The sequence below is a fragment of the Mustela lutreola genome, chromosome 4 (assembly GCF_030435805.1).
Source record: "Mustela lutreola isolate mMusLut2 chromosome 4, mMusLut2.pri, whole genome shotgun sequence".
Lineage (NCBI taxonomy): Eukaryota > Metazoa > Chordata > Mammalia > Carnivora > Mustelidae > Mustela > Mustela lutreola.
In genome coordinates, this window is record NC_081293.1 from 149,158,033 (window position 1) to 149,184,402 (window position 26,370).

Genomic DNA, 26,370 nt, shown 5'->3' on the forward strand with positions numbered 1-26,370 from the left:
CCCAGATGCCAGAGCTCAGAGGTGTGGGGGTCCTGCCCAACAGCTGTGCTGCTGCTCTGGAGGGCTTGGGGGAACAGCAGAGAGGGTCTGTGGAAGGGATCCCTGGACTACACCCGGTGCGGAGGATACCCAAAAAACTGCATGGGCGCAAGACGCCTGGGAAGTTGTCCCCCATGTGCCTGGGGCAGGTTAGGCAGTCTGAAAGCACAGACTTTAGGACTCACTCATAGGAACTGTACACACTATTTTTTAAAACATTTTAAGTGCAACAGAAAGCGTATATCGCTTCCGCGCATAGCCTGGTCAAGTTTTATGAACTGCACCAAACCATGACAACCAGCACCCAGATCCAGAAGGACATTCTTCTCAGCTCTCAGAAACTCATTAGGAGCCTATGGTTTTACCTCTAGACATTCAAGTGTCGATGAACACTATTTTCAGACATCTAGGAGATGATTTATAGTTGAAATAAGCAATACAAAAGAAGGCAAAGTGATTCAATGCCACCCAGGGGAGGAGCCCAGAGCAGGGTATCTCCCCCCACCCCCACATCCACGTGACCAACTTGCAGAATTCCAGGCCAGCCCAATCCAGAGGCACTGCCAGTATGCTCCCATCTTCACCGTTTCCCAGGTGGTAAAGAAGAACACACCTCTAAGACTACTCTCCACATTTCCCCAAACCAAAAACACATGGCTAGGTGCTCCATGTTCAGGAAGAAAACAATGTTTCTGTCTAGTTATCATGAGCCCGTGTTCTAACCTGAGTAGTAAACACTGCTTTCTCTTAGCTAGCACAGCACAATGAAGGGGAAAAAACATTGTGTCAGAGACTCCCATCCACTGCAAAGCAGGCACACTCCTTTTGGGAAACAGGAAGGACTCAATAAAGAAATCATCATTAAAAACAGCGTGGGGACACCTGGGTGGCTCAGTGGGTTAAGCTGCTGCCTTTGGCTCAGGTCATGATCCCGAAGTCCTGGGATCGAGTCCCGCATCTGGCTCCCAGCTCCACAGGGAGTCTGCTTCTCCCTCTGACCTTCCCCCTCTCATGCTCTCTCTCACTCAAATAAATAAAAAATATATATATCTTAAGAAAAATAAGAAATAAAAAAAATAAAAACAGCGTGGACTCCAACACAGGGCACAAGGCATATACCAGCTCAAGACATTTATTGAAAAGTTCTAATAAAGAAAAAAAATTTCAACAGAGAAGTACATAAAATACACACCAAGGTGAAAGGCCACAGTCATTAAAAATGAAAACTGTGAAGACCTCCGAGCTACTCAGAAATAGCACTGGCAGAGCTAAAGACAGCGGAATTCAAACTGCCATCATACCGTAAAATTAGGCAAAAATGGTGACTAAACACAGGCAAACACCGGATGGGAACGATCAAGAAAACGACACCCAGGGAGTAGGGGAGGTAGAACAGTAGTTCCAACTTCGTTTTTATTTCAGCTTCTGTGAACCTGATATTACTTGTACAATACAAAATTCATCTAAATATCGCTCCTATGTAAAAGCCTTCTGAATCTGATTCATATTCCAATGCCAACTGTTATAGTCAGTATCAAGGAATCCTGTCCAAAGCCTCATCTGGCCAGTCTCTAAAAAAGAACCAGACCAGCTGCTGTGAACGCCCCAGCTCTTCCAGTTAAAGGGAGGAGCAAAAGTGTTAGGAGAAAACCCCAATGTGACAACCTCTTATATTTAAATAATAGATTATACTTAGCATGCCCTTGCTTAAGCAAGGATTTCAGATAGAGTTGTGACTTGCCGAGATCCCGTGAGTCTACTGGCCAAGTCAGGCATTGGCTCTGAGGACAGAATCCTGGCTCAGGCCCTTCCTGGCTGGGCTGCCCAGAGCAAATGGCTCTAGTTCACCTTATCTTTAAAATACAGATAATACAAGCCATTTTGGAACTACAGTGAGAACTAAGTCTGATAAAAGGAAATGAGTTTCCATAGGCGGGGGATGGGGGCGATGGGGGGGACAGGATGGCTCTTCAGATCTTCTTCCATTCCCAAAACCTAGGGCCTTGTAGGTCCCCAAAGCACAGTAGGGGCCAGCTGAGTTCTGGCAAAGGCAGAAGAGGCAAGGCGTTCCAGACCGACCTTAGTACCCAGCACACAGTAAGTGCTCAAAGAATATCTGAAAACGAAATCAGGGAGCCCTCTGTCATGAGCTGATGATTAAGAACAGGCAGGAAGCCCTCAGCTCTGTGAACTAACTCTGGCCCCTTTTAACTGTGAGACTCCACACGGTGCTTCTGCACTACATACCAATGGCAGCATTTACCACTGTGGGAGACAAAGTCTTCTGCACGTTATCTTCAGCTATAGTTACCAAATATGCCTCTGCGTGATCCTACTTAAAAACATTCAGAGAGAACAAACTGATGGTTTGTTCATCAGTTCATCCATCAAAGGGGAGCTGGGTGAGGAATGGGTCAAAGAGGTGACCGCGGTTCAGAGCGCAGCTCTCATGATGAGCCCTGGGTGGTGTACACAATTGTTGGTTCACTGTATTGCACACCTGAAACTAACAAACACTGTGTGTTAACTGCACTGGAATTCAAATTAAAAACCTAAAAAATAAAATATTCAGAAACCACTGCTTTCCCAAAAGAAAAGAAAACAGCCCTACTAATGCTCTTACTCTGTCAATCCTACTTTGGTGAATAAAGCTATCTTCTATGAAACAAAATCGTGTCTTGGAAGTAAAAATTGCAAACTGTAGCTCAGACAAGTGCTGATGGGTAAAGCAGAACTCTCAAGGACAGTTTAAATGAATATGCCTGTTCTATTTCAATGGCTTTATTGATCTTTTTCATTAATTTACTGTAATATACATAAACTGTTTTAAGTCACATCATTATCTCGTGGATTTCTGTCCCATGTGCCTGACCAGATCAGAATTGATGCGATCTCTGAAATTTTTCATTACTGAGAATTCAGTGCATGGCAAATCACCGTGCTGTCCTTCCAAGAAGTGACAAACCATCCCTCTCTGTGAGCAGCTTTCTGTGGGCACAAACTTTGAGAGAATCAAGAGGACTCTTTGTAGCTATGAGGTCAGCACCAGAGAAATTCCTCTTTACCATGCCAGCAGCGTGCACCAGACCCTTTCCTGAGACCATCTGCTTCACTCCTTCTGAGAGTCCAGCCTGCACCCTAGAGCAAGAAGAGAGTCACAGGACAACACTGACAGCCAGGACTTGCTGGTTCCTCTGCTGGGAGGCGGAGGCAGTCTCATCCTCCAGAAATTCTTAGCTGCACTGCCAACTGCTCTCAGAAAGGGACCATACCCTCCCCTTCACGGGAGTATTACTCTGGTCATTCGACAGAAAGACACAAAGACACAGTGGTCAGCCCAACAAGGACTACACCCATAGAAGCTGTGGTCTGAGTCAGTGGACAGCAAATCCGACACATGGGTGAGGCTGCAAAAAAGCAGAAGCTAAAAAGGACTTTGGTTTAAATCTCGGTCTTCTCATAACATAGGCTGCTTTGCTGGAAGCCCTTCCCACTCTGTCCTTTCCAAGGGATGGAAATTCTATTGATTGTATGTGTGAGAGTAAAAGGCACTGTGCACTAAGTTCACCCCAGGCGGTTCATCACACTGCTTTATTCATAAGGCTGGGGGACAGGGGAGGACCGCACAAATTTAACATCTTGCTGTGCCTGAAATGTTCGTTAGTGTTCCTATTGGCAGTCACCTGCCTACCCCACGAACCTCTCTGCTAATTTAGAGAGACTATAATCTGCTCACATTTGAATTATAATGAACAGGAACATTTCCACTGGAAAAATCGTCATGCATCTCAATTTGTGCTGCAAATTAGGTCTTTGGAAAAGGGTGGGAAAAAAACAAACCCGATCCTCTTACATATAGTAATTTGCCCTAATTGGTGTATAATGGGTCAGATGTAATTTGTGGATTACCCCCACATGGTAAATAGTTTATTTAACATTTTAGAAGTACCAAAAATTAGCCTTATTATTTGATGGTAAAAGGTTCACTCCCGACGACCATACATTCTGGGGACATTTTGAAACTAAACATAGACTGTATATTTAAGTAGTGGGAGTACAGTTGGAGCAGAACAGGTTTCCGGAGTCCTATGTCATCCAGATACATTGTACATTGTCTGATGAAATTCATAGGGGGCTCCAAGCTCCTTGCAGAAAGGGTTAATTCCTAGAGAATATTCATTATATGGTAAAGGTCAGTGGAAAATAAAACACAAAGCCGACTCAGTTCTTACTCTTGTTTCTTTTCCTTCCTTTTAATACCTCCCCCCTCATTGGGGAAATTCGAAAACAGTACTCTTTTCTCATCAACATCCACAACAATTTTTTCTCAAATCTCTACTTTCAGGAAGCCTTTCGGACATCACTGTATGGCCAAAACGACCAACCATTAGTAGTTTTGTCTTTAATTGGCGCCAGGACCCAGGCAGGTGATAGCGGTCTGGGCTCAGGCACGACTGACTTGCTGGGTCACTTCCATTTCCCAAGAGACGCCCACAGCCCCGCCTTTCTCCCAGCACCCAGGTGGAGAAGGAGGAAAACACTACCAGTGTAAGGTAAAGTGGAAGCGGTGAGTTAATGGCACTCACAAAAGCAAGAAAAAAATCCAACCGTCACAAACCTCTCTCGGGCTCCCACAAGCTATTTCCTTCCCTTTCTAAAAGTTTTATATTTAGTTCATTTGAAAAAAAAAAAAGTCGGTATTGCTTACCTCTGAAAATACTAGGTATATTCGTTACTAGAAAGTAAGCTCTTTTAAGAAGTAGAATACAACACTGAAGTCACGTTCACATTCCCCACCACCCCCGGAAATATTTGGAGGAGGGGTACTCTCAAGTGTTTGTGAATGAGATTTTTAAAACCCAGTGTGGACCATAAAGCGTAATTGGGGTCCCGCTGGGTTTACGGCTTGCGATCTCTTGCGATCTCCGGGCTTTTTGTTTTTAACTTGGCCTCATGACGTTGCCATTTCCCCTTCCAAGTGCTTACAAATTCCTTGCAAACACTTAGAAAAGTTCGAGAACAAATACAAGAGCAATTCCTTGTAAATTACACTCCCTCATCCAAGTTGAACTGGACCCCCAGCTATTTTTTAAGAATAATTACACTTCTCTGAAACTTCCTCATCTCCGTGCCAATTCCCGGAGAAAGTGGGGGGAGCGCACCAGAAAAGCTCCCCGCACACCGCCCACCCCTCCACGCCAAATCCACCAGCGCTGCAAACGCAGGCGCTACGCCCCTGCCGCTCCCCGCCTGCGCTTCCCTCGAAACGCGTCCACTGCAGGGGCTCGCGGCTCCACCGGCCCGGCCTGCGACCCCCGGGCTCCCACCGGGGACGAAGGCCACCGCCGCGCGGGAAACGCCCAGACTCTTCCATCCCGGCCCCCACCAAGTTGACCCACCGCGCACACCTGCAGGGCGCGCCCGCTCCGGCGTTCCCGGGGCGAGGCTGGCCAGGTCCGCAACGCGGTGGCCAAGGGCCACGTTTCCAGCCCCAAGCAGGGAGGAGGGCCGGACGCAAAAGGCAGGCCGGCCGGGAGGCGTCGGGACTGGGGCGGGCGCCGGGACCCTCACCTGGGAGCGAGACGCCAACTCCATTCTTCCCACCCGGGCTCCGGCCTCCTCCTAGTACGCGGCTACGGGAGCCTGGCTCGCCACGGGCCCGGTGCACGCAGAACACCCGCGGCCGCGCAGCCCGCGCGCTGCGCCCAGAGCTGCGCCGGGCCAGGGGGAGGGGCGCACTCGGCGCCCGGGACAGGGGGGGAGAGAGCCGCGCCGCTCCCTCGGCGCCGCTGCGCCCGGCTGCCGGGCTCGGGTCTCGGACCAAACTTCGCCACCGGGACACTTGGCTTCGCCCGCGGCGTGAGAGGGGGGTGCCGATGGGCGCGGCCCGGGGCGCTGCCAGTGCGGGGGCGCCGGGCTCCCCCCTGCAGCGGAGGGAGGGAGTGGAGCCGTCCAGCCGGGTTTCGCGCGGGAGAATTGAGGGGGCAGTCCCGGCGCAGCCTCCAGCTGGCACGCCCGGCTACGCGCGCCGGATATTTGCAGGGTTTGTTCCAGCTCCTGCCCTGAAGCACATGCCTCTGCTGCAATCCGTGTCTCCGCTCCGGGAGAGTATTTTCGAGCTACTTCGGAGCTCATTTTGTTTAGTTGTTGTAAAGGGGCGGGGTTCCGCCGCCTCCCCAAATATTGCTACAGTGTTCACTTTGCACCACAAGCAACCTGGGTTTCCTTACCGAGGCCCTGGGGTTGGGAAGCTTCAAATCCCCTCCAACTTTCCAGAGGTTAGAAATACCGATTAACAAATAGTGACTGAACAACTACCATGCGTCAAGCACTGTGTCAGACCTGGAAACACGAGATGGAACAAAAAAAGAAAAAAAACAGGTCCCTGCTCTCTTGGGAGCTTGCAGTCAGGGAGCCAGCCACCAGCAAGATGATATATAAGTGCAATCATGATACAAGTAAGTGTAATAATAATGTAGCAACGAATTTCATTCATAATTTAATGATTCAAATACCATTAATGTGATAGTAAGCTCAATTATAATGATGCAAATAAAAGTAAATTTGGAGCTATGATCGACGCCATGAGGGCAAAGGTAAATGGTACTATGGTGGCTTAAAATAGGGAGACTTAATTTGGCACATGTCAGGGAAGACTTCTTAAAGGTTCAGGTAAGCAGAGTGAAGAAGTAAGTGGGTGGAGAGTGTGGAAGACTTGAAGAAGGGATTGGGGAAGGCTGGTAGGGAAGTTGTCCTGGAATCAGAGCAGGTTTGTGGAGCAGTATCGAAAGCCTTTTAGCACTGTGGTCACGAGTTCAGAGTGGACCACCGTATGCACGAGACCTTCTGTAGCCCTTCTTGGCTGCTTGGGATCTGAAATTCATCTTTTCTTTGTTGAAGCAGTGAATGAAGTTGGCCAAACATTTTCTCAAGCTTGAGGAGAGAACATCTGGACACTTCCTCCTTTCATTGGTTCAGCAAATACATGTGCTACGTCCTCTCCATGTTCCAGACTGTGGGGGAAGAAAGATCAATAAAACGTAATATGATTTTTTAAAAAATTTTCTCTTTATTGGGTAATATAAACTTCATTAAAGCCACTTTCATTTTGATTACGCTTTAGAGTTCTCCTTCATATATATAGTATCTTTTTGGATCTTCCTAACATTCTTCCAGATTCTTACTATCCACATTTTTTAAATGTGGAGATGGAATCTAAGATGATGCATTATGAGAAAGATCCCTGTCCCCCTGCTAGTGAATGACAACTGCAGACTGCCAAACTGGAAAACACTCCTTATGCCTCCAAATTCAAAATTTATCTTTTCCTTTTGGCTGTTGGGAAACTCAAGAGTGAAATGTGTTCCACTGGAATTTTTTTCTTTTTCAATGAATTTGCTTTCCGATGAACCAGTGATGTTTTCACTTAACTTCCTTTCAGTGTAGGATACATCACATCCCTTTTGCAAAAGGGAGTATAAATTTGAAATAGGTCAGAGTGTGCAAATTTGCAGATTTTGAAGTAACCTAGTTCCTATTTGGAAACCTGTATGTAGCTGCACCTTCTTGCTTTAGAAATTTGCTATAACTAGTACTAAGTCTTCAAATGGCAACATGGAAACTTTCTTCCTTTGTCCTGAAAAGCCCATGCACTTGAATAGTACTTAGTAATTGATTCTATAGTGCTGTTTTTTGTTGTCAGATTTTGGCTCCGTGCTGTCTATTTGACCCTTGAACAACCTAGCAGTGAGGGGGGCCAAGCCCCAGCACAGTCAAAAACCTATATAGAACTTTTGACTCCCCCAACACTTAACTGCTAATAGCCTATTGTTAACACATATTTATTTGTTCACACACTTTATTACAATAAAGTAAGCGAGAGAAAAGAAAATCATACGAAGAGGGGCGCCTGGGTGGCTCAGTCTTTAAGCATCTGACTTCTGCTCAGGTCATGATCCCAGAGTCCTGGGATGGAGCCCCACATGGATTCCCTGCTCAGCCGGGAGTCTAATTCTCCCTCTCCCACTCCCCCTGCTTGTGTTCCTTCTCTCAGTGTCTGTCAAATAAATAAATAAAATCTTTTTTTTAAAAAAGAAGAATCATACAAAGAGAAAATACATTTACAGGGCTGTACTCTATTCATCTAGAAAAATCTACATGTAAGTAGACCTGCAGTTCAAACCCATGCAGTTCAAGGGTCTACTGTATCTCCTACTCATGGTTATGGATGGGAGCATGGTTGTGAGTGTTGGGTTTCAGCACGGCACTGCAAGAATGTGTGTCCCTTCTCAGGAGCAGTATATTGCAACAGAGGAAAAGGAGATGACAAGTGTTGCAAAATTTCTTAAAGAATCTCTGTCTAGAAATCTATGGTTGCTTTTTAAATGTGTCTGAGATTTAAAACCGGGTCCATAATACCTTCAACAAGATAAGAAATTTGGGATTAAATGCCACTGCACATGCCTCAAATGACATGAAATAGTTGTGATGATCGTTTATCATTCCTGGCCCACAACTTTTTCCTCCATAAAAGGAGTCCAAATATTTCTCTTCTGCTCTGAAGTAGTGGCTTTGCCCGCCCCATGGAGCTCAGCTGTGGGCAAATCCTCAGTGCACACTTTATAACAGAGAAGTATGCCAGGTTGGAATTCTAAACGCCCAGCAAAGAATTCACCTTTGGTAGAGGGTTGGAAGCAATGTGAGTAATATCTGAATACCACTTAGCATTACATTTGATTGTGAATAAATGAAATGACAGTTATACAAGATAACATCCACACTTGTTCTCTTTCTCAGCATCTTGAAACTCCCATCTCATCAAGATTAGATAACACCTCACCCAAATGGGGAGACGTCTCTAAATTTGAGACGCTCCAAGATAACATTTCCAAGTTGTCGCAGAATAAAAGATCTAAAATCAAGTCTCTTACAGCAAAGTCGTCACCTAACAGTGACTTGGTGCTGATCTGGGATGTTTCCTTTAATTCCAAGTTGGTAGTCTGTCTTGCTGACTTAGCTTGCCAAGAAACTGCTGTCATAGCCAATTTAAATATATTCGGATAATAACCACTTGAACAGCTATGGAGAAAAAGACAGAATGACCAATCATCGATGCCTTCATATATTGGCTGCAGAAGAGTACACATCATGGTGAAACTGTAATGCCCATGGTTCCAGCAAAAAGCCAATAGTCATCATGGTATCAGTAATAGCAGTAGCTAAATGAGCACTGGCTGGGCACCAAAGCCTGTGCTGAGTTCTCTTTGCAAGCATTCTCTCATCTAATCTTTCAACTGTGACAGTTACCCATCTGCTCCTCAAAAATAGTGCTGGGAAAATAAATGAAAGAATATTTTCAAAGCATTTGAGATTTCTTAGCGACGGTATATAAACTCAAAATATGATGAGTGTGATCCATATTTCATAGGCTTTTTGGAAAATATATAGTATTAATCATTTAGTCTCTAAACATAAAATATAATTATGACCAGGCACTGACAATAAAGGGATGAAAATGAAAAGATTATTCAAAGCACTTACCTTTCTAAGAACTTAAGGTATTAAAAAAGGAAAAGATAATGATCTATTTCTACATCAGTGGTACCGATAAAGGCACTGTGATACACAGTTTTTAAAGAACTAAGTTTTTTCACAATGTATTATATATGCAGCATTTTTTTTTATTGAAGATTTTATTTATTTATTTGAGACAGAGAGCCAAGGGGAGAGGGAGAGAGAATCTGAAGCAGACTCCACACTGAGCACAGGGCCTGCCCAGGGCTCAAGCTCACCACGGTGATACCATGACCTGAGTCACAACGAAATGGAAAATTGGGAATCGGAAATGTAAAATTTCTCTAAGTAGTTGGCTCTACAAATATTCTGTATTAATTCTACATGTACTTTTTATAACAACTTTCCAGACTTTGTAGAATTTCTGGTTATTACAGATTTATTCTTTTTTTACTTGGAATAATAAAGTATTTATACTGGTAATAAGGCTAAATCACATTTGTGATAGAAAATTCACAGGCTTGGGCAATTGTGGGTTCATTTATTGTTCCTTTATTCCCTTAAGCCTCCAGGCGATTTTACGAGCATGGATGTTTGAGAACCATTGCCCTAGCCTAGCTTGGTGTTTTGCCAAGTAGGATCCTCAGCCCAGCAATATCAGCATCACCTGGTTTTAAAAAAAGTTCCAATTCTTGGGTCCCACCCTAAACCTACTGAATTGGAAACTTTGGAAGGGGAGCTCAGCAATCTGGGTTTCTTAATCACCGTCCAGGTGATTCTGATTTTTGCTTAAATTTAAGAACCACTTTGGTGGTCCTCCAAGGTCTACTGTTCACCAGCTGGGTGACCTTGGGACTAATCACTGAGCTTCATTTTTCTCATCTGGAAAATGGGGATCTCGCATGGCTGCCGAATCCCTGCAACAGTATTCCTACAAAGAAGAACGTGTCACACCAGATGTGATTGTACTCCGAGAAGGCTAGAGTGGTGGACACTTGTAAAGTGGTATTAATAGTAATGACCTTTCCATTTTTTGAACACTGACCACATTCCAGGACCTGCGTATGCATAATTATACTCAGTCACCACCACTGATGTGGGATGAATGTAACATATTCCTCATTTCTCAGATGAGGAAACTGATGCTCTGAGTTTAAGAAACTTGCTCATGATGAGCCAGTGAAGCCAAGAGGGAACCCAGATCCATCCTGCCACAAAGGGGTACTCTCGCTTTTTGCCTTGATTCGGGTAGCTTGAGAGGGTGGGGGTAGGGGGCGTGTAGAAATTTAACCTTTAATTTTAAAAATGAGAATGAGGTTCTTTATGTTCTATCATTCCAACCTACTTATTTACCATACTAGGAATTCTGGTATCTTCTTCCTTGTTTCTGAAAGTAGTGATTTCTCCATCTACAGGGTACCTTTAGCAGGTGTCTCTACGTTCTTTTCAAGAGCCTCCCCCACCACCACACATTCCCATCTCTTTTTTCCAAAATCTACATATTCCAGACTCTCAAGTGGTTCAGCTGTCCCAGATAAAATTACTCTCCACTGATAATCTGATCACCCTGCCTTCTGTAGCTTTTGGCTCTGACCTGCTTATCATGCCTGGATTTGTTTATAGCCTTGAGTCCAAATGAGCTCCTGACCTTGCTAACTGTAGCCCAGTACCAGGAAATTTCTGACAGCATAAAACTCAAGGTCTCATCTTAAGACTATGTAATGAAACCGATAACCATAAATTCCCAGGTGGGCTCAGGAAACGGAATGCAACGGGACTTTGGCATTTCCAACTGTTACTTCCAAAGCAAATCATATCTGTTTATGAAATATGGACTAGAAGTCATGCACTCGGAAAGCATGTTAAACATGGCTTGTTATAGAATGTAATTTTTCAGGCACAGCCTTATCATCCTCCTCTTATAAACAGGAGGTAGACTGTTTCAGACACTGACCAAGTGAACTGAAATGTTTTCAGTCTTCTTGTTTTTTTCAGAAAAGCAACATACCAGCTCCCCTGCCTCTTCCCGCCCATTGCTCCCCTTCCCATCTTCCCTCGTCACTTTCTTCAAACACTCTAAAACCGCCAAGCATTTTCTATCCCAGAGCTTGCAGCTCTCCACAGGGCCCAGGAAAGTCGGAGAGGATTTCTTAGTAAGAAGTTTCTGCCACTGTTTAGAAAAGCTAGGGTATGTGATGGCCCAGACAGAATCTATTGTACTTGAAAACTGAAACATGCCTCCCAAAAATAGGAAGAAAAGCAAAACAATCAAACAGAAACCAAGACAATAATAACTGTAACATAGGGAATTGTCCTTTTCCAGAAACTTCTCATGCTCTATGGATGATTAGTGCCTGGGATAATAGTCATAGCCTAAAATACATGTTTTGAGAGAAGGTAAGTAAGGCAGTGCCGACCTTACAACCAAAAGGGAATTCACCCACAATGCTGAAAGAAAAAACGAGGCAAGCAAATCATTTATTTGACCTCATAAATGTAACGTTTGCTTTCTGCTCTTCCTTAAAATAAATAAAGAAATAAATAAGGCAAACTAAACTACTGAAATCGATTAGGCAAAAGCCACACCTAAAATCAGCAGTCTCTGAAGTTTATTAACTTCTGAGTGAAACTGTAACTGCTTAAAAGTGTTCACGTACCTTTAATCCTCACGAAATCGGTTCACCCGAATCCTTGGAGATGAACAAACATGGTTGGGCTGACAGCTTCTGCTTCAGCATCTGGGCTCCGTTCCCTCCAGCAATGTAACTGCTGCGCACCCTCGCCAGATCACATTTCAGCAGTATTTGATCCTCCTTGTAGACCCTCAAGCTGTAGAAGTTCCCCTGCACCCCTGAGAGCTTCACATAAAGACATAGTTGTGGTCTTGTGGCAAACACCCCATCTTTAAGCAGACTGTTTCTTTGTTTTTTAAAAAGTAGATTGTTTCTTTCTCTCCAGGGACCCACACAGCGATGAAATAACACCTCCAAAAGGGTCATTTTTATTTGCAACTTTTTTTGAGATCATGGTAGATTCTCAGGCAGTTACAAGCAATAGGACAAAATTCTGAGTGCATTTTGCCCCGCTTCCCCCAATAGTGACATTTTGGGAAATTATAGTATAGTCTCATCCAGGATATTGACACTGATATAATTTACCGTTCCAATTTAGATTTCCCTTATCTGACCTGCAAGTGTGTGTGCATGTGTGTGTTTAGTTCCATACATTTGTATCATATATGTAATTTTGTGCCTACACCCCAAGAGTCAAGATACTGAACATTCCAACCTTACAAGGATCCCTCTTGTTGCCCTTTTAGAATTGCATCCACTTCCCTCTTACTGACCTACTCCCCTCCTTAAATTATCCTCTGGTAAATTATCCCCTGGTAAAATGTTATAAATCTGTTGTCAATTTATAACATTTTATAATTTTATGTTAGGGGAGCCTGACTAGCTCAGACTGGGCAACTCTTGATCTCGGGGGTTGTGAGTTTCAACTCCATGTTGGGTGTGGAGCCGCCTTCTTCTTCTTCTTCTTCTTCTTCTTCTTCTTCTTCTTCTTCTTCTTCTTCTTCTTCTTCTTCTTCTTCTTCTCCTTCTTCTTCTTCTTCTCCCTCTTCTCCTTCTTCTTCTTCTTCTTCTTCTTCTTCTTCTTCTTCTTCTTCTTCTCCTTCTCCTTATTTTATTTATTTAGTTGACAGACAGAGATCACAAGTAGGCAGAGAGGCAGGCAGAGAGAGGAGGAAGCAGGCTCTCCACAGAGCAGAGAGCCCGATGCGGGGATCCATTCCAGGACCCTAGGATCATGAACTGAGTGGAAGGCAGAGGCTTTAACCCGCTAAACCACCCAGGCACTCCATGGAGCCTACTTCTTAAAAAAAAGTTACATAACCTCTTAGAGAACAGTATGTGACCTTTTGTATTGGCTTTTTAAACTGAGCATAATTCTCTAGAGATTTGTCCAAATAGTTGTATCAATCAAATAGTTCACTTCTGGGTGCCTAGGTGGCTTAGTCCATTAAGCCACTGCCTTCAGCTCTGGTCATGATCTCAGCATCTTGGGATCAAGTCCCGCATTGGGCTCCATGGTCAGCAAGGAGCCTGCTTCTCCCTCTGCCTGGAACTCCCCCTGCTTATACTCTTGTACTGTCTGTCAAATAAATGAATAAAATCTGAAAAAAAAAATTGCTCACTCCTGTTTCTTGCTGACTAGTATTCCATGATATGTATGGATATACCACAGGTTTTAACCATCACCTGTGGAAGGACACCTGGGTTGATTTTAGTCTGGGAGTGTTACAGGTAAGACTGCTATGAACATTTGTGTGAAGGTAATCTTCATTTCTCTGGAACAGATGCCCAAGAGCAAGCCTACCCGGTCACATGGTAGTTGTCAGTTGGAGATGAAACTGCTGACTGTTCCCAGACTGGCTGTACCATTTCACACTCCCACCAGCAACTTGTGAGTGACCCCATCTCTTATCCTGGGTCCAGGACCCTCTCCAAATGCACCCTCTCCCGTATTTGGTGTTGTTACTCTTTTTTATTTTAACCATTCTGAGCAGTGAGTAGTGTTTTTAAAAGCTCAGGGTGCTTTTAATTTGCATTTGCCTGATGGCTAATAATGTAGAACATCTTTTCATATGCTTATTTACCATCCATATTTCTTCTTTGATAAAATGTCTGCCTTTTTTTTTTTTTTAAGATTTTATTTATTTATTTGACAGAGATCACAAGTAGGCAGAGAGGCAGGCAGAGAGAGAGGAGGAAGCAGGCTCCCCGCCAAGCAGAGAGCCCGATGTGGGGCTCTATCCCAGGACCCCAGGATCATGACCCAAGCTGAAGGCAGAGACTTTAACCCACTGAGCCACCCAGGCGCCCCTGTCTTTTCTCTTTTTGCCCATTTTCTAATTGGACTGTTCCTTTATTGTTGAATTTTGAGAATTTTTTGTGTGTGTTCTCAATAGGAGTTCTCTGTCAGATATGTCGTTTGCAAATATTTTCTGCCAATCCGTAGTTTGTGCTTTCATCCTCTTCACGGGGGACCTTACGGAGCAAAAGTTTTTAGTTTTGATGCAATTCAATTTCCCACTTTTTATTTCCAGAAATAGTCATAGTTTTATATTTTATATTTAAGTCCATGATCCATTTTGTATTTTTTTAAGATTTTATTTATTCATTTCACAGAGAGAGGGGGGGCGGAATACAAGCAGGGGGAGTGGGAGAGGGAAAAGCAGGCCCCCCACCAAGCAGGGAGCCTGACGCGGGGATCGATCCCAGGACCCCAGGACCATGACCCGAGCCGAAGGCAGACGCCCAACGACCGAGCCACCCAGGCAACCCCTATATTCCTTTTTTAATAAGGTGTGAGATTTAGGTCAAGTTTCGTCTTTTCCCCCTATATCCAGTTGCTTTTAGCACCATCTGATGAAAAGTCTGTCCCTTTTGCATTCTCTAACTTGTGCACCTTTGTTGAAAGTCAGTTGAACACGTTTGTGTGGGCCTATGATTGGGTTCTCTATTTTGTTCCATTGATAGCCCTCAGCCCATATCACACTGTCTTCATTACTACAGCTGGATAGTTAAGACTTTAGTATCAGATGGAGTAATTCTTCCCACTTTATTTATCTTTGTAAAGATTATTTTAGCTACTCTCAGGTCTGTGCTTTTCTATATAAATTTAAGAATCAGCTTGCCTATAGACTACATAAAGATTGCTGGAATTTTGATAGGAAATGCATTAAGCCTAGAGTTTAATTGGGATAGAACTGATGTCTTTACTATATTGATTCTTCCAATCCATGATCAAGTTATGTCTCTCCATTTATTTATATCTCTTTTCATTTCTTCCATCAGCATTTTGTAATTTTCAGCATACAGATGATACATATGTGTTTAAGTGCATACCTAAATATTCATTTTCTTTGGAACAACTTAAATAGTAGTTTTACAATGGCACTATAGTTTTTAACTTCAGCCCCTATATGTTCACTGTTACCATACAGAAATGTAATCCATTTTGTTCTTTTATCCTGTGACCTTGCTGAACTTGCTTATCACTCCTAGGAGGTTTGGGGAAATTCTTAGAGATTTTCTATATAGACAATCATGTCGCTTGCAAAAAGAGACAGTTTTATAGCCTTCTTTCTAAATGACATGCCTTCTATTTCTTTTTCTTGCTTTACTGCAGTGGCTAGATCTCCCATTACAATACTGAATGAGAGTAAAAGAATCATTTTAAATGTTTGGATTTTCTAAATTTTTATCTGTTTTGCTATAGGTTCTGGCAAACGGCAACATTCCTCTGCAGCCCTTTCTTTGTACCCTCTCCCTCTTCTTCATGACTAGAACATCTGGCCCATGCACATTATTCAAAATGTCAGATAGTAGTCAACAGATGTGGTTGTTAAAAAAAAAAAGAAGAAAAGTTTAGCATTTCTTGTGGGGATTAATGTGTACACACATATTTTTCACCATGACAGCATCATGTGGGGCAGCTGTAAAATGATACATTTTTTACTTTGTTGAATATTATGGACTTAATTGTACCCCTCTGTATTTATATGTTGAAGCCCTAACCTTCAATGTGATCCAAATGTAAGGTCTTTAGCAGGTAATTAAGGCTGAATAATGTCATAAGAGTGGGGCCCTAACTCCACAGGACTATGGGCTTTATAAAAGAGGAAGACATCTCTCCCTCTCCTTCTCCCTGCCATGTGTGCACATGGGAAAAAGGCAGCTGTCTACAAGCCAGGAGAGCTCTCAGAAGACACTGAATCAGCTGGCACCTTGATCTCATACTTCCCAACCTCTAAAATTCTGAGAAAATAATTTTCTGTTGCTTAACCCACCCAGTCTATGATATTTTGTTTTGTCAGCCCGAGCTACCTGATACACTGGCTATGTGCCAGCAGTACCCTGGCACAGAAGCCCTCAACTACACTTGGCCAGGCTCTGAACTACACTTGGCCAGGCCACACTCCCATGAGAAAGCATTGGTGGTGCATCCTGTCCTACAGACCAAGGGAAAAAAGAAAACAAAGTGTGATTCACTTTTTAGGCTAAGATCTCATTATCAGAAGCAGGGGAAATTGCTAGGATTTCCACAATGTGCCAGGACAAGTCACTGAAACACTTTACTTCAATCAAGGAACACTTCCCAATAAGGAGGCAGCATGAAGCTTCGACAAAAAGAGGTCCATGTGTATGTCAAGCCCTGGGATACCTAGAGTGGTGGTTCTCACATTTGCATGCCCAAGAAGTAGCTGAGGTGCTTGTTCAAACTGCAGATATCTGCAGATATCTGCCCTTCCCTTTAAGATGTGGATTCAGTAAGGGCATCTGGATGGCTCAGTTGGTTAAGCATCTGCCTTTGGCTCAGGTCATGATCCCAGCGTCCTGGGATGGAGCCCCAGGCTCCAGGCTCCCTGCTCAGCAAAGAGCCTGCTTCTCCCCCTCCCTCTGCCTGTTGCCCTGCTTACTTGTGCTTTTTCTCTATTTCTCTAATAAATAAATACAATCTTAAAAAAAAAAAAAAGATGTGGATTCAGTAGGTCCAGCATTAAGATGACCGACTATCCCAATTTGCCCAGGACTGTCCTGGTTTTATGGAATCATGGTATTCTGGAAAGCCCTCAGTTCTGGGTCTTTCTGCTGGAAACTGCACATTTAACAAGCATTCTGGTAAACATCTGTGTGGATAATCTCCAGACCGTATTTTGAGAAATGCCAACCTGCACAGTTGAAGTTGACTTATTAATTCTTACCAGGTGGAAGAGAAGACGAGATTAAGTACACCCATGAAGAGAACTTGGTGGATTTTAAGTATAGTCACTTTTAAGCCTTAATTGTGGATGGGAAAATGACAAGTTAAATATTTAAGTATCCCAAATCCATCAGACTTTAGCACCTAATGTCCCCCTTCTTGCAGTGCTCCATTGGTCACATTCATGGTCACTTTCCCCCTTGAATCATGGTCTTACTTTTCACCCTTACTCCCAGCATCATTCTTGCTGACTTTGACATCGGGGTGTCCTGTTTCTTTCTGGACCTCCTCACACTCCCTGTCAGTCAGAGTCCAGTTAGGAAACAAGAACCACGTCAGTTATTTGCACAGAAAGAACTTAATATGAAGACTTGTTAGCTAGGTACAAAATTCTCAACAAGGTAACTGAAAGGGTAAACAGAGAACACTAAGGTACTAGTGCGGTCGGCAGCTCCCATCCTAGGGCTGGGTGGGGGGCAGGGAGGAGTCCAGGATTAGCAAAAATTAGATACTAAGAAGAGGGCCAGCGGAGCTGACACGCAGAACTCTGAAGGGCAGCATGCTGGACTGGTGCTGGTGTCTCTAAGATGGGCTCCGTAAGACCGTCCTACATGTGGTGGGAAAACATGAACTGGACTCTTTGGGCTGCTACAGGAAGGAACTGCTGCCTGGGTGAAGAAACATGGCTGGAGTAACAGTGATAGAAATGGGAAGCAGGAAGGAGCAAGCCCCTTCTTCCTTCCCCAGCCCTGCAGTCTTGCTCTGCACGCGCCCACCGGCACAGTGTAACAGGGAGCCATCTGGTAAAGCACAGCGAGCTGCGAAGTTGAGACCCTGGTATCACAAGGGGGAGCACAGAAGGTGAGTTCGCAGCACAGGGATAAGGATGTAACAGTGGGCATATCCCCTATGACATTTTCTCTCACCTCACCTTCAGCAGACTTTTTTTTTCTTTAAAGATTTACTTATTCATGAGAGACAGAGAGAGAGAGGCAGAGGTAGAAGCAGGCTCCCCCTGAGCAGGGAGCCCAATGTGGGACTCGATCCTAGGACCCAGGACCACAACCCAAGCCACAAGGCAGATGCTCACCGACAGAGCCACCCAGGCGCCCTCACCTTTGTCACTCTTTTCCAAGATCATGCAGTTGAGCTTGTCACCACCAGTATCTGTGTCACCTCTGATATAATAATCTCCAGCCTCTAACTGATGACTACTGCCATACACCTAAGGCTCACCCGCTCAAACACTCCTATTTCAGCATCACTTTGACCTCATTAAAACCTCCAATCCATTGACACTTGACATTCACCGTCTCTCTTTTTCTGCCTATACTCGCCTTCTTACACAGCTTGGATTCCATGTCATGATAGTTAATTTCCTTACTTTTAACTCCCTGCATTTTCTCCCCTAGTGTCCTACTTGCCCATCAGAATGTCACCTCTAGTTAAGCCCAAACAATCCAACTGCTTCATGCCTGCAGCAAAGCAGCTGATCATTGACTGGTCTCACTTTAATTCCATGATCATACATTTCAAACAGATCCTCAGTATTCCTCAACAATTTGACCGTATCTTCCTGGTATGTTTACTTCCCTCCCTTCCCAAATACTATTTCACATTTTACATCTTCTCTTTCTCCTCTAGTCTCATTCACTCTACCCTTCTCCCCATCACTGCCAGCTAATTAACTTTTTTCTCATTTAATGGCAAAAACAGAAACCATCTTACGGTAGGCTTCTTCAACTTCCTGTCATCAGAGAGACCAAGCTAACTGCATCGGAACCTAGACATTTTGCTTTCCTTCCTGCAGAATGGGTGATGTGAGCCTGTTTCTATGAAAGGTCAGCCCCCTTGTTTTGGCCCTCTCTTCTTCCTAAGGACTTCACTTCTTTTTTTTCTTTTTTTTCTTTAAGATTTATTTATTTATTTATTGGACAGAGAGACAGAGCAGAGTAGGCAGAGTGGTAGGCAGAGGGAGAGGGAGAAGCAGGATCTCCGCTGAGCAGGGAGCCTGATGTGGGGCTTGGTCCCGGGATGTTGGGATCAAGACCTGAACCAGAGGCAGAGGCTTAACCGACTGAGCCACCCAGATGCCTTAAGGACTTCACTTCTGCAACTATCACCCCCTTACTTCCTGTAATCAGTTTCTCCCTCTCCACTGGATTATTCCTTATGCCTATGAGAAGTCTCAAAAACTTGAAAGAAAGAAATAAAAAGTGGGGAGGAGCGACAAAGAGAAGAAAAAAGAAAAAAAGAAAAAACTTCCCTTGATTTCACAATCTCCTTTCAGCTACTAATCCATAGCTGTCCTCCATTTGACAACAAAAACACTCTGAAAGAGTTCCCTACAGTAGCTGTCTTATTTCCTTATATATAATTCTCTCCAGAACCCTAATTAATTGGTCTTCAGTCAGCATTACAATGACATCCATGTTGCCAATAACAATGGTCATTTCTCTGTCTTTATCACTCCTGAACACTCAGCAGGAACTGATTCAGTTGGCCACAGGACGTCTCAGTTTCTGAAATACCAAGTCCTCCAGTTCCTCCATCTAAGCGGCAACTCCTGCTCAGTATCCTTTGCTGATCCTCTCCGCTGTTTCCCACATAAACGCTGGGATACCCAGAGCTAGATCCTGGAACCACTTGCCCGATCTATTTCAACTCTTTCTCTAATCAGTCTTATCCCATGACTCCTGACTTGATTGTTCAGTGGTCTATTTAAAACTCCAGTTGGTTTTTTTTTTTCCCCAAATTTCATTTTCCAATTGTTTGTTGCTAGTATATACAACTACGATTGATTTTTATATATTGACTCTGTTTCCTGAGATCTTGCTAAATTCACCTTTTCTAGGAATTTTTGTAAGATTCCATAGGATTTTCTATCAGGAAAATCATGGCATCTATAAATAACCACACATTCGTTCCTTTTTTACCAATCTTTATGATGTACCTGACAAATAATAACAAATAGGAAACTGGCATAGCATTATTAATAAAAGATAAAAAGCATTATATTAGTCAGCTAGGGCTTCCATAACCAAATACCATGGATTGGGTGACTCAACAGATACTTATTTTTTCATAGTTCTGGAGATTACAAGTCTAAAATCAAGTTTTTGGCAACTTGGCTTTTTTTCTGAGCCGTTCGCAGATGGCTATCTTCTATGTCTTCACTTGGTCTTTCCTTTGTATATGTAAATGTCTGTGCCTTAATCTCTTCTTTTCATAAAGACACCTGCCATGTTGGATTAGGGCCCACCCACGTGACCTCATTTTACTTTAATTACCTCTTTATAAGCTCTATCTCCAAATACAGTTACAGTTTGAGGTAATAGGATGGGGTTAGGATTTTAATACATGAATCTTGGGGATGGAGGGCTGAGTTCAGTCCATAACAAGCACTATAGGAATTAAGAGAGAATATATAATAATAAATGGAATAATCCCTTAAGAATGGGATTATGTGTTTTTGCATACCTGCCAAAATAATCTCAAATGTAAAAAAAATTAAGAATTATAAGAAGAAATTGACAAATCCGTAACATTGATGTGAGAGACTTTAAACACAGCTATCTCCTTGAAAATTTTCAATGCAGCTTACCAAATATTAGGAAAGATATAGAACATACACATGTACAATTTATGGGATTCATAAATCCTGAAACATATTAAAAAATGGACTATGAGCAGGCAATAAGAAAATATTAGATACTTGCAGAGTCAAAATCACACCTGTCATGTTCTTTAATCTCAATGCAAAATAAAGTAGAAATAAAAAACAGAAAGAAACTCAAAACAGACAGAAATCAAATTTGCTTCTGAGTAACTTGTGGGTTCAAAGGAAATAAAATACAAAATAGTACTGAGAAATATTCAAAGTGCTTCCAATCGCAACATGAGGATACAGATAAAAAACTCAAATTAAAATGCATTAGAATAGAAGACATACTGAACATAAATGAGCTAAGCATTCAGCTGAAAGTTCAAAAAAGAGAAAGGGTACACTGAACTCGAAGAAAACAGAAGAAAATAATAATGATAAAAATAACAACAAAGAAAATGAACAAGGATGGCAACATAGAAAAACCAAGCTGGTTCTTGGAAAAGACAACTAACATAGTCATCTTACTAGAAAGGAATGGCATCCACACACACTGGACACGGAAAGAACAGATGCAAGGAAATGGCTTGTGCTGAGCATCGGGAAGGTAGAGGGAAAATCAAATGAAGAATATCCCAGGCACTCTAGTGAGACAGACAGGAAAGCCTCTGTTCCCCTGAATGAGTGAGTTGGGGGAATTTGCCCAGACTTCCCATGACGACCAATTGGCTTTGCCCAGCAGTTACTTAAACCTGAGCTGAGGGCCAGGTGTCCTCAGACATGGCTGACTGGTTTCTCAGAACCACCCAGCCATGGTGGTCTGGCCAACAGAGAATCCCTGAAGTCGGGTGCCTGAAGTTTTTTGGGTCCTGGACCAATCTCTGACACCTAGAGCCCCAACAGTAGTAAAGTAGGAGAAGTTGAGGTGAGGCACTCAGAGCCCCTCGTACCTCTACCGGACTCGTGACTGGAGACCACCTACCGGCAGAAATTGGAACATAGCTGATTTTTGTTTGTGGGGGGAAGGAGCGAGAATGAACCTGAGAACTATTAACTGAAGGCAGTTATACCTGTATAATGACTGATTTTTTTTTAAAGATTTTATTTATTTATTTGACAGACAGAGATCACAAGTGGGCAGAGAGGCAGGCAGAGAGAGGAGGAAGCAGGCTCCCCGCCGAGCAGAGAGCCGGATGTGGGGCTCGATCCCAGGACCCTGAGACCATGACCCGAGCCAAAGGCAGAGGCTTTAACCCAGAGCCACCCAGGTGCCCCATAATGACTGATTTTAAAAAGGTGGGGTGGGGGGCCCCTGGTTGGCTCAGTTGTTAAGCATCTGCCTTTGATAGGGTCATGATCCCAGGGTCCTGGGATCAAGTCCCACATGAGGCTCCCTGTTCCACAGGAAGCCTGCTTCTCCCTCTCCTGCTCCCCCTGCTTGTGTTCCCTCTCTCGCTGTGTCTCTTTGTCAAATAAATAAAATCTTTTAAAAAAGTGGGGGGGAAGGGAAGTAGATTATAAAGAAAAAAATAAAAGATTTCCTGAGTATTATTATTCTATATACATGAATACATTCTCACATAACAAATTATATAGACAAATAAAAAGTCAAATCTTAGTTCCTCTTTATTCCTGTCCCCGCCCCCACCCACCCACGCACATCAACTCCCAGAGGGGACCTCCAGTCAGTGGTGTCCGCCCCATTCTTTTCAGTGCAACCACATATGTGTTATCTGATCACTTTCAAGTAGAGTTTCTGTTTTCATGCTTGTGACGCTATCATCCCCCTCTTTTCAGATCAGAACCCCCAGCTTCAGAGTGAAGAGGAGAAACCTTGGAACAGAGTGGGGTGCTCGAGCTAACAGGGATTTTCAAAACAAAGTTCTGAGTTCAGGGTCTCAGAAGCACTTCTTTTCATTTATTTGACAGACAGAGATGACAAGTAGAGGCAGACAGAGAGAGAGGAGGAAGCAGGCTCTCTGAGGAACAGAGAGCCTGATGCGGTGCTCAATCCCAGAGAGCAGGACCCTGGGATCATGACCTGAGCCGAAGGCAGAGGCTTGACCCACGGAGCCACCCAGGCGCCTCTGAAGCACTTCTTTTCTTTGGAAGAGATGCTTGTTTTCTAAGTGGACAATTAAAAATTCAGTACTGTTTCTGCGACTTCCTGTGAGTCTGTCATTCTTTCAAATCATAAAAAACAATAACTGTTTAAACGCCAGCATGCGGTTCGACATATTTTTCTATTCCTTGGCTCGGCAATTCTGGAAGCGTTGTGTCCAGATGGAACGTTCATCAGCCCGGGTCTCTGGGTAACCGTGATGAGCAGACCTCCTCGCCCACCCACGGTAGACGGGTAGCAGATGTGTGAAATATGCTTTGCTGGGTTAAACGAAAATAACAACAACAACAAACAAACAAAAATACAGACTGTGGCTTTTGTCATGGTGCCTCGCGCGCTCGAGCTCTCTGTGAGCACTCATTGTGAGTGCATCCTGCAACTCTGTGAGGACACCCCGAAGCTCATGAAGAGGCACAGGGGTGCGGAGCTGAGGTACCCGGCCCACGGCCACCGTGGAAGAGAGAGCTGTCGACAAACCAGGACTGAACCAAGAGGGAGAACTTTCCCCGTGCCGCCCTCAGTGATGGGGTCTAAGCCGCTCCCTGACTCCTGACCCCAGAAACCGCACAACATAATAAAGGTTTGCCATTTGAGGCTGCGAAGTTGGAGGGTGTGAGGCAGCAAAAATAACTAATACCCACAGGCAGGACCACATTCCGCCTCCTGAGGGCCCCATTCTGGCCTTCGTAGATGACTTCCTCTCCGTAAATGTCAACAATTCTATTCTGTGATCGTGCTGGTATGCAGACAAAGATAACCCAGGCTGGATTCAGGATTATATATTCATTTTTATGATGTTCATGTTTCTTTTCTGATTGTATTTAATTTTTATTTTTTAGGCTTTTATTTTTATTTATTTGCAGAGAGAGAGAGATCACAAGTAGGCAGAGAGGGAGGCAGAGAGAGAGAGGGAAGCAGGCTCCCTGCTGAGCAGAGAGCCGAATGCGGGGCTTGATCCCAGGACCCTGAGATCATGACCTGAGTGAAAGGCAGAGGCTTAACCCACTGGGCCACCAGGCGCTCCTCTCTTCTGATTTTAAAAGAAGTGAATTTTGGAGGCCTTCAAGTATCATGTGCCCCCAGGCACTGTGCCCTCTGAGTCGAACGATTGTCAGTCCTGCCCATGGGAATAGCACAGGAGGGGCACGTAGTCATGTAACAATACCAAATACTGAAGGGTAAGGGACTAGCCCCAACAGTCCTCAAAGCCAAGCAAGAAGTCTAACCCCCGGCAGAACTATTAGGATTTGGGCAAAATCCCAACCCCACGCTTGTGGATCCTATTGGGTCCTACATCTCCGGTGACCCGGAAGAAGACAGACTGACTGTGTGGGGAGCCAAGCACCTGCGGCACTAAGTGATTACCAAAAGGCAATGATGTGAGCTGCATGTGTGAGGTCCACTGAAATTTGGTGTACTGGCTGCAGCTACTCAAGGCTGACACTGGGCCACGTAACACTGTGTTCTAGACTCGGTGTCTTTCTGGAACTGTTATCAGCCCCAATTTGAGTTAAATCGGGAGGCAGTGAAGTATGTGGTCTCACAGACACAGGAGTAAGCTGGCTGGAGCACCTCTGGTCCTTATCTGCTGTGTTACCTCTGCAAATTTCTTAACCTTCCCATGCCTCAGTTTTATGATCTATAAAGTGGGAATAAAAAAAACAAAAACAAAAACAAAAACCTACCTCATAGGATAGTTCTGAGGACTACATGAGTTCACACGTGTATAACACTTAGAAGAGTACCGGGGACAGAGTAAGCCCTCAACATTATTATTATCATCATCAAAGCCATTTTTGTTATTAGTACTGAGCATCACTGGCACTCACCCTACCTACCAACGGGCATTTTTATGACTCTCCTCATGGGGTGTGCAATTACGTCTCAGGTATGTGAGAGCGGCCATCTCATAAAAAGGAGCTGAAGAGTGTCTTCATCGAATGCAAGGCAGTAGTCAGGAACAGGCCAAATGGAAAGATCCAGGTGGAGAGCCGGGTTCTTGAACAAGGCCAGCAGAGCACAAGGACTGATGACTCCTCAGTGTCTCTGGATGAACAGTCTCCATCTGGGGCTCAATGGGCTCTAGTTTTGAGATCCTTTCCAAATAATTACAAGCCACAGCTTGTTTCACCAACAGTATTAGTTCATGGTTATTGGTGGTAAACTGCCATTCCGTGGCCAATGTTTAGAGCATGTAAGTGGAAAGAACAGAGAATAAGCAGTCTGTTAGGCCCAGGTCTGGCTGGCATCATTGCTGGCCACCTGGTACATACTCATATGAGCTCCTAGATAACTGCCACAAGTCCATGAAGGCCAAGTGGACAGTGGAGAGTTGGGTCGTGTAAGACAGGCCATGCTTGGGCTCAACAGATGCCGAAAAATTGGGCCCATCGGGGTCAACCTGGAATGGCACATGGTGATGAGAGTTTTATTGACCTGCAGAACATCGAGTGGGTTCACAGAGTATCAGGACATGGTAGTCTGCACATCCTGCTTGGGTATGCATTGTCTCTCTAAAAACCAAAATATTGCTGCAAAATGGGAACAAGCGAACACAACCAGGCACAAGCTCAGATGAGCACAAACCCCTCACTGCTGGCAGGGGTGGACTGAGTCAGAGCCTGGTCCAGGGGCGAGAGGCACCTGCTTGTGTAGTGAAGGAAGTTGGGATCTCTTTGGATTTAGAATTTATGTTCCTTATCCCAGAAGCTTTGGCAGCCAACACTATATAAGGGCAAAAACTTCATCAGCTAGGACCTCAAGCCTAAAGTTGCCCCACCTAGAATATCCACCCCACTAGTCAATAATGTAAGACATTATTGGTCTAAAATAATGGCAAGTGGTTATGTCACATAGACTAACTTCAAAGTCAAAATAGCTGTTGGAAAATTGGCATGGATGGCTAGATGGCTCCACTTGATAAAACCATTACAAAAATATGAAGCCTATGAAGAAAGCTGTAACCTATTACTGAAAGACATAGAGAGTTGAATAAAAGGACAGCTGACTAAAAGGACTGGGTTGGTGAATGAAAACATTCACTGGTGAAAAATTCTCCATAATATAATATACAAGTTAATCACATTCAAAAGGCCAACACACAATTTTTGTGCAATGTGACAAACTTTAAATTCTGAAATTTATATTTAAGATGAGGCTTCAAGAAGAGTAAAGATGGGGGCACCTGGGTGGCACAGTTGGTTGAGCTCCTGATTGTGGCTCAGGTCACAATCTCAGGGTCATAAGGTCGAGTCCTGCACTGGGCTCCACATTCAGTGCAGAATCTGCTCAAGACTTTCTCTCCCTCTCCCTCTGCCCCTCCCTG

General features: G+C 44.0%; 1 protein-coding gene and 1 long non-coding RNA gene across 2 annotated transcripts in view; one reads left to right on the plus strand and one right to left on the minus strand.

Annotated features, from left to right (window-relative positions):
* The window catches only part of CDCA7L (cell division cycle associated 7 like), a 53,202-nt gene extending 47,321 nt beyond the window's left edge, over positions 1-5,881 (minus strand). Inside the window, exon 1 of the mRNA XM_059171328.1 lies at positions 5,611-5,881. Within this exon, the coding sequence (XP_059027311.1) occupies positions 5,611-5,634 (24 nt within the window). The 5' untranslated portion in view covers positions 5,635-5,881. The remainder of the gene's footprint in view (positions 1-5,610) is intronic.
* LOC131829490 (uncharacterized) lies at positions 5,877-7,100 on the plus strand. Its single transcript, XR_009352869.1, has 2 exons — positions 5,877-6,497; positions 6,940-7,100. It is a non-coding gene; the product is annotated as an uncharacterized LOC131829490 (long non-coding RNA).
* Positions 7,101-26,370: the final 19,270 nt, after the last annotated feature.